The sequence below is a fragment of the Priapulus caudatus genome, unplaced genomic scaffold, assembly GCF_000485595.1.
Source record: "Priapulus caudatus unplaced genomic scaffold, Priapulus_caudatus-5.0.1 Scaffold948, whole genome shotgun sequence".
NCBI classification, from domain to species: domain Eukaryota; kingdom Metazoa; phylum Priapulida; class Priapulimorpha; order Priapulimorphida; family Priapulidae; genus Priapulus; species Priapulus caudatus.
In genome coordinates, this window is record NW_014578009.1 from 5,231 (window position 1) to 14,243 (window position 9,013).

The 9,013-nt window shown below is 47.0% G+C and overlaps 1 protein-coding gene and 1 long non-coding RNA gene across 2 annotated transcripts; both read left to right on the forward strand.

Moving 5' to 3' along the window:
• The first annotated feature begins 555 nt into the window (after positions 1 to 555).
• Positions 556 to 1,552, forward strand: LOC106814596. Its single transcript, XR_001394628.1, has 3 exons — positions 556 to 669; positions 923 to 1,006; positions 1,498 to 1,552. It is a non-coding gene; the product is annotated as an uncharacterized LOC106814596 (long non-coding RNA).
• A 514-nt stretch (positions 1,553 to 2,066) lies between these two features.
• On the forward strand, positions 2,067 to 7,815 carry LOC106814588. Its single transcript, XM_014818930.1, has 5 exons — positions 2,067 to 2,076; positions 4,378 to 4,536; positions 6,835 to 6,980; positions 7,343 to 7,391; positions 7,694 to 7,815. Exons 1-5 carry the CDS (start codon positions 2,067 to 2,069, stop codon positions 7,813 to 7,815), a joined length of 486 nt encoding a protein of 161 aa, XP_014674416.1.
• Positions 7,816 to 9,013: the final 1,198 nt, after the last annotated feature.

Here is a 9,013-nt window from a genome sequence, read left to right on the forward strand (position 1 = left end):
CGCACGCACGCACGCGCACGCACGCACACACACACGCACGCACACACACACGCACGCACACACACACACGCACGCACGCACGCACGCACACACACGCACATATATATATATAGGATCATTAATGTTAAGGCATCGCCTGGTTTTGTATTTTAGAATTCCGGCTGCAGTAGCATTAGGCCTGGTGGTCATGCAGCTCCTTCTCGCAAGATATGCGTTTCTACAGGAGGACGGGGAAACCTTATCCCTGGACAACAGGTATGATAACAAGGCCGTACATCTCATTCACCTGTGACGTTGCTAGCGTACCTATTACCTATTAGTATACTGAAGGGAATATACTATATATTCAAATTGTATATTCGTATATAGTTATGCTAAGAAGACGGAGAGAGAGGGAGAGAGGGGGAGAGNTATATATATATATATATATATATATATATATATATATATATACATATATACGTATATAATATATTGATTATATATGTAATACTAAATTGTATTCTGATGAATATTTTTCCTGTTATTCTCTAGTTTAGCGATAAGTCGATTCGACAACGTAACGATAAATGACGCAACTGACGTCATATCACTAGTCGATGAAGCAAGTGGCGGGAAAATACAGGAACTCCTGCCCGGAAATGCGACGATCGAACAGTTAGCAGACGGGTTGGTAGACGATTTAAAAGTTAACGTTCAAATGAATATTCTCAATTGATGTTTGACGTGATTTCCCTCGTTTTTCCATTGTTACTTTTAATTAAAAAAAAACAGGTATTCCCGTACATGTATTCACGTGTGTGGTGGCAACAAGTGTTAGAATAATGTAGTTTTCATTGCAGTATCGATAAACTCGTAGTATTAAAATAACGCTTAGCTCCCAGATGATCAATTGAAGGGCGGAGTTGTATTTTGCATGCAGGATAAAACTGCTAAGGCAGGTGCTGGTAGGAGAAACGAACCTGTCTGTATTATACAACCCTCCTGCCCCTCCAAGCGAGCCGATGTAAGTATCAATAGATCAACACTATGTACAACGAATAGTATATATATATATATATATATATATTGCTTGCACGATGCGACTTAATAATTTGATGACCTGCAAGAAGATAAGTAAAATCGAATGCCCTGCATGGGTGACATCATAGTGACATCACAGTGACATCATTGCTGACGTCAGAACGTCGATTAACTATCGCGATAACATCGTCTCTATTGGCTAGTGCGCCGGCGGACCAATATCGTGATCCAACCATGATATGTTCAAACCCTCTATACTTTTAAATCTCCTGCACTAACACGAATCAAATACCACGACGAGGTCGGTGCGTATCGTTGTGATACCCTATACGGGATGTGAGTGGGTGGGGTGAGTGGGTGGGGGTGGGGGTCGGCGGAGGGGAGGATATGAGAGAATAACGTGTGCATGTATAATGCGTGGCCCGCGGCTATACGGCTAATCTCTGACACCTTGCTGTCGCCGCGTTCCTGCAGGTACACGCATCGTCTTCCCTGGAACACCTTTTGCATTGTGATGAGCTTCATATCCGTGAGTCTATGATACCTTATATCTGCCTCGATCGCATTAATTTATGCAACGTACTTGTGAGTCTATATGATACCTTATATCTGCCTCGATCGCATTAATTTATGCAACGTACTTGTGAGTCTATATGATACCTTATATCTGCCTCGATCGCATTAATTTATGCAACCTGGTCACGTGCATTCCCGGAAAATATGTCCTGCATGTGTTTAAGGCGTTGATGTTGATGAGTTATGACGTGCAGCGCATATTATATATGTATCATAGAATCATTTATATCACTTATATATCATTAGTATCTATCTACATGCACACACACGCGCGCGTTCACACACACACACACACACACACACACACACACACACACACACACACACACACACACACACACACACACACACACACACACACACACACACACACACACACACACACACACNGTGCGTGCGGTGCTTTGCTGAAACGGCGTGCGTGGCGTGCGGTGCTTTGAATGCCCGGCCGTGCGTGCGTGCTTGCAATGCCCGAAAGTGCGTGGGTGCTTGAATGACGAAAGTGCGGCGTGCTTGAAAATAACGCGTTGTTCGTGCGTGCTTGATAAAACGCGAGTGCGTGCGTGCTTTGAGAACGAAGGTGCGTGCGTGCGTATGCTTGAGACGCGGTTGCGACGATGCTATGATACCGAGAGTGCGTGCGTGCTTGATTGAAACGAGTCGTCCTGCGTGCTTGAAATGCCGCGTGGTGCCGTGCTTTGATAATCCGAGTGCCGTGCGTGCTTGATGAACCGAGTGCGTGTCGTGCGTGTTGCTGACTCGCGTGCGTGCGTTGCTTGATAACCTGTGTGCGTCGCCGTGCTTGATGATTACCCGCGTGCGTGCGTGCTTGATGAACCGCGTTGCGTGCTTGAATTGACGCGTGTGCGTGCCGTGCTGTGATGACCGTCGTGCGTGACGGCTGCCGGTGCTTGATGAACGTGGTGCGGTGCGTGCTTGAATGACGCGTGCGTGCGTCGCGTTGATGGAACCGTGTGCGTGCGTGCTTATCGAATCGCGGTAGCGTTGCCGTCGCTTTGATGACCGCGTGCGTGCGTGCTATGATGCTCGTGTGCGTGCGTGCTTGAATGACGCGTGTGCGTGCTTAGATGACCGTGGTGCGTGTGCGTGCGTGCTTGATGACCGAGCGTATGCGTGCGTGGTGCCTTGATGAACCGCGTGCGTTGCTTGATGACACCGTGTGCGTGAGCGTGTCTAGTGCTTGAATGACCGTGCGCGCAGTCAGCGTGCTTGATGCAGCCGTGTGGCGTGCGTGCTTGAATGAGCGTGCGTGGCTTGATGAGCCGCCGTGCGTTGCGTCTTGATCTGACCGTGTGCGTGGCGTGCTTGATGCGCCGCTGCGTGCGTGTCTTGATGAACCGCTGTGCGTGGTGCTTGATGCCGCGTGCCGTGCGTCGCGTGCTTTGACTGACGCGTGCGTGCTTGATGACGTGTCGTGCGTGCGTGCTTGATGACCGCGTGCGGCTCTGATGACGTGTGGCGTGCCGTGCTGCTTGATGACTGTTGTGGCGTGCGTGCGTGCTTGATGACCGTGTGCGTCGTGCGTGCTTGATGACCACGTGTTGCGTGCGTGCTTGAATGACGTGTCGCGTGCGTGCTTGAATGACGCGTTGCGTGGGCGTGGTTGATACCGTGCGGGTGCGTGCTTGATGACCGCGTGCGTGCGTGCGTGCTTGATGACGAGTGCGTGCTGCCGGTTGATGACCGAGTGCTGGCGTGCTTGATAAACGTGTGCGTGCGTGCTTAATTACCGTGTGCGTGCGTGCTTGATGACCGCGATGCGTGCGTGCTTGATGCGGTGCGGTGCGTGCTTGATGACCGCGTGCGTGCGTGCGTGCTTGATGACCGGGGTGCGTGCATTTGATGACGTGTGCGTGCGTGCGTGGCTGCTTTGATGACGCGCGTGGTGGCTTGATGACGGTGTGCGTGCGTGGCGTGCCTTGCATGGACCGTGGGCGTGCGTGCGTGCTTGAATCGACGATGTGTGCGTGCCGTTGCGTGTTGACTGACCGTGTGCGTGCGTGCTTGAATGACGCGTAGTGCGTGCGGTGCCTTGATGACCATGCGTGCGTGCGTGCCTTGATGACCTGCGTGCGTGCGTGCTTGATGACGCGTGCGTGCGTGCGTGGTTGATGACCCGGTGGTGCTTGCATTGACCGTGTCGTGCGTGCGTGCTTGATCGACGCGGGGGGCGTGGTGCTTGATGGGTGTGCGCGTTCGCGTGGTGCTGATGACCGTCCGTGCGTGCGTAGGCGGAGTGCTTGATGCCGTGTGCGTCGCGTGCGTGTGATAACCGACGTCGTGCTTGTGACAGTGTGCGTGCGCGTGCTTGATAACCGAGGTGCGTGCGTTGCCTTCGATGACGTGTGCGTGCGTGCGGTGCCTATGCTTATAACCGTGTGCGTGCGTGCCGTATGTGCGTGCGTGCGGTGCTTGATGCCCCGTGTGCCGTGCTTGCCATGTATTACGCGTGCGTGCGTGCTTGATGACCGTGTGCTTGGTGCGTGCTGCTTGTAACCGTGTGCGTCGCGTCGCGTGCGTGCCTTGTAACCGTGTTGCGCCGGGGGGGTGCGTGCGTCGTGGCGTCTGCGTGCTTGCGTGTTTATTTACGTGTTTATTAGTTTTCTTTACCAGATCATATGAACTTTAATGAGTAGCGACAGACACTGTACTGTCGTATGTGTGAGTGTGTGTGTGTGGGGGGGTGAGAGGGTCGACCGTATAGTATAGAGGTGGCGACAACCTTGAGTCATATTGAACGTCTATGTCTAACTTCAGTTTTCTCGCCTGCGACCGATCGGCAGAAGCGAGGCAAGCGCGCGCGCATACGCTGGTTTCTCGCACTCACGCTGCACCGAAATCCCAACCTCGTCGCGCTACGCAAGCGCCACCTGGGGGAGTTGCGCTACCGATGCGCCATGGAGGAAGCGATGAACAGTGTGCTGGGTTTCCCCGCCAGTCCCGCTACCATCGCGATGACTCCTGTATAGCGAGACCCATCTCCGAACCTAGGCGGTGACGTCATCGAAGCTACGCGCCATATGACGTCACAATGGCGGTTTGGAGATCGTAGTAGGTGACGATGCACCAGATGGCGCTACGTGCGTCCACGCGTGCGAAAATGTATTCATGCATTTGCAGCCTAGCTAGAAATATTTTGAAGTATTTCTTGGTTAGCTAGACGAAAACAATCACGCCATGCATATTTCTATCGTATAGAAATGTTCATGTGGATTATGAGAATGTGAGCATTACACCACGGTATGCATATACGAGGGTGTATCATCCCAGATAACATGCTGACGTTGGGCCAACGCTGGTGATATATATGTTCGAAATTATTTGCTCATTGCTATGTGTTTACTTAGTGTATTTTGCTGTCTAAGATTACATGTACAGTATATGAAGTACCATCGTGGAGTTCCGTAGAGTCTGTATCGACAATAATCTAATATCGACATCATATCTCATTTAGTGAGAGGTTCTTTTAAGAATTAAATCGAGTCAGTTTGTTGGCCTAATTGTGAAGTAGATTGCTAGATACCATTGTTACCATTAATTATAACCGTTACTTAATTAAGACCTAGAACTGTGAATCGTTTTTAATATGCATTCATCACTTATTCAAATTAGAATTTGCCCAAGTTGGGCTGTTTGGCTGTTCTCCAAAGAACGTTATCAAGAAAACGATATATAAATATATATATATATATTACATAAGTATTCTCAAGTACTCTTTTTTCCTTAATGTCATTATAAATATATAGCTAAACGATTGTTAAATTACCAAATTGTTACATTAATAAACAATTATAAGTGTGTATACGACTTGTTTTTTTTAGAAATTAGAGATTGTGCTTTAGATTAAATACGTTAGATATTTTGCCGTCTCACTCATGTGAGACAACTGTATTAACACTGCATGAAAGAACTAGTTCGAATGTGTAATATAATAGGAATATATTAGTAAGCGAAATCAATTACTGCATGTATTATAGAATCGTACAGTTTTGCATAAAATTTCGACGTCAACAGTTGTATTGTGTTTCTCCGATTCATCTTCGTCTACGTGTTTTTGTTAAAAGTTGTCTACGTCCGGTAAACAACTACTACTAAACGTAATACATGTTATGATATCAATGTATATAAAACAGATCCATACGAACACAAAGTGTCATTAATTCTATTCGAGTGGTATGTTAGCTTTGCATCGCAGCTCGCCATCGCGATCACAAACTGTAAACTGTTTTAAGTAACATTTCATAACTCGCGCATTGTGAGTGCGTGCGGCGTCATGCTGCATGCCAAGTTGAAACCGCCTCCCATTCCTCGAGAGAAAATTACGTTCTCAAGTTTCGCATAAAATGCAGATATTCTGCATCATCGTAGACATACAGACGGAATATCAATAAATCAATATTTAATTGTATATTGTTAAAATAATATATCATTATTAATCTACTAATATTTTTGATAAATGCCGATCATTTTACCTGCTCCCGTTATTATCGGCGTAGTACTACCGAAAATATGCATAACGTTTTGTAGTCATATATATGATATTAGTTCAACAGGCGTTACACATCACAGATAAATAGTCAGGCATTATGACTTGCATGAATATATATCATAAAGAGCGTATACAGAAGGCTTTCTTATACGACTTTCGTATAAGGCTTTCGTATAAGAAGGCTTTCGTATAAAGAAGGCGTATAAAGAAGCCTTCTTAATATGCTCTTGATATCATGTTTATTCCAACCTACATTGGTCATCGTCAGAGTGGGCGTTATTACGTGCTTGTGGCGTGAAATGTTTTTTTTTCGGCGTGTAGAGGGCAGCACTATACATCTGCGACGCAGGTCACGATGCAGACGATGCAGACGATAATAAAGATTTATCGTGTTTAATAAATCTAACGCAATCCTACGTGATCCTACATAGTTTTCTCTACTCTTGAACTACATTGGCGCTACAAAAGAAGAGCGATGCTGCAAACGTGATTATTTTATGATTTAATTTTGTAAATTCCGAAATATGAGGGTTTGAAAATGTGAAAAATTCCACGATAGAAACCATTGAACACCGAGAACATTATACATGTATGTGGATACACAATGATATCATGTATAACATATAAACATTATACATGTATGTCTATCTATCTATTCCATAGTATGTGCGATCTATCTGTCAACGCTGAGTTCTAATCTCTCACGCACGTGCTTCTTGTTGCAGTGTGTCTCATGGTTGGTAACTCGATAGCTATCTGCATTACATTCCTCATGATGTTGCATTTCCTTGCTTCCTATCGCAACGACCTGCTCCAGCTCTACAGGGGGCGCTACAATCACCTAGCCAAGCTAAACAACGTCTCCTTCATGGTAAGCATGCGCGCGCGGCGTTCTCCATTTTGGCGCGAAAAGATTTGTTTTAACTCTGGGACACGTTCAAACATCGCTGTCTCTGTTGCTCCGTGAAATTATCTAGACAAGGAGCCAGGCGAGGGTTCCGTAGTAACGTAGCATTTATTTACTGTGTTAATAAATAATTTATGTACGATAGATAATTTGATTGAAGTTTATTTTAAAAGTGATTAAATAGATGACATGTGATTTTTAAACGTGCATGTTTCAAGCCGCATGCGATGTGAACGGTCATAACATGTCAGTGATCGACTTGAACTCCATTTTGTTAAATTTAAATGATCTATTCGATTATGTTCGACCTCTGTCACACATTACAGGCGGCGAGTTTGAGAGTAAATGGCTACCAGGTGGCGTACGGTACATGGGGTAAGTCTGACTCATCACCTATAGTTTATTCCCTTTCCGTTACTTTACACCCTTGTAAACGGAGAACAGAAAACAGATGAAGTTGCTATTTGTAAAAACATTTCTAGTATGACTATCTGTTGCGAAATATTGCGAGAGAAAATTCTTTAATTAAATTCTTTCTTTAAATTCTTAGAATTATTATTATTATTACTGTTACTATTATGAAATCAGCATGGTTATAAGACTACACGTGGAATAGCGTGAAAGTCTCATATTTCCAGTAATATTATGTAACTGTAATATTTCCTTCTTGTCTTCAGGCTTTGCGATACAGTCCTTCCTGATCGGTGTAACTCTGTTCCTACTCTGTGAGATTGTCATATTTGTAAAGAACTACGGCACGGGACTGTTCCTGCTGAAGACGATGGGAAATGTCGGGTAAATGAAACATCTCACGCTAGAAATTATAGAAGACATCAGATGATTGTATTATCAGTCATTTCATTCACCCACTTCCACCCACGTATCATTACACTATCTATACACTATACTATAACACACACACACACACACACCACACAACACACACCCACACAGCACACAACACACACGCAGCACGCACGCCGCACGCACACACACCACACACACACACACACACGTATCATTACACTATCTATCATATTATTACGTATACTACACACACTCACCACGCACGCACGCACGCCAGCGGCACACGCACGCCGCACCGCGCACACACGTGCGCACGCACGCACGGCGCACGCACGCACGCCGCACACACACTCACGGCGACGCACGCACGCACGGCACACACACACGCTACGCATCATCACACACCACGCACGCACGCACGCACCACCACACACGCACGCACGCACGCACGCACGCACGCAACATATATATATATAGGATCTTAATGTTAAGCACTCGCCTGTTTTGTATTTAGAATTCAGGCCTGCCCAGTAGCATAGGCCTGCGGTCGGGTCATTGCAGCTGCCTGGTCTTTTAGCAAGGATATTGTGCGTGTCTACAGCAGGGAGGAACCGCCGGGGAAACCATCTATCCGCTGGGACAACCAGGGTATGGATAACAAGGCGCCGGTACATGCTGATTTACCCTGGTGACCGGTACCTACTTGACCTATTAGTTTTATCACTGAAGGGAATATATATATACTTTCAAATTCCCTCCTCGATATTATTCGTATATAGTTAGAGGGAAAAAGACGGAGAGAGCCCGAGAGAGACGAGAGAGCGGTGAAGGAGAGTAGGAAGAGCGACGCGCCCGCGGACCAAAGGAGAGAGAGGAGAGAGAGATCTCTGGAGAGAGACTAAGAGAGTGAGATGATGAGGATGAGTCCGGAGGCGAGAGAGAGGGAGGGCCCAGAGACGACAGGAGACGGAAAAACAGCGACGCACGAAACAGCAGGCCGGACACGCAGCGGGCCAGAAGAGGAACAGGGCGAGGAGGCCGCCGACTCCGCTAACCCCAAGCCCGGAGCGCCCCAAGCCGCGAACGGCCGAAGCACTAACAGGAAGACCGACCATCGCTCAGGGAGCGAGAGCGCGACAGAGACCATAAGAAGGGGGCCCGAGGNACACACACACACACACACACACACA

Bases quoted from the DNA above. Each gene is read 5' to 3' on its own strand.
- LOC106814588 (XM_014818930.1), top strand. The intron at 6,981-7,342 runs GTAAGCATGCGC...CACACATTACAG, and splicing joins TAAACAACGTCTCCTTCATG to GCGGCGAGTTTGAGAGTAAA. The intron at 7,392-7,693 runs GTAAGTCTGACT...TCTTGTCTTCAG, and splicing joins GGTGGCGTACGGTACATGGG to GCTTTGCGATACAGTCCTTC.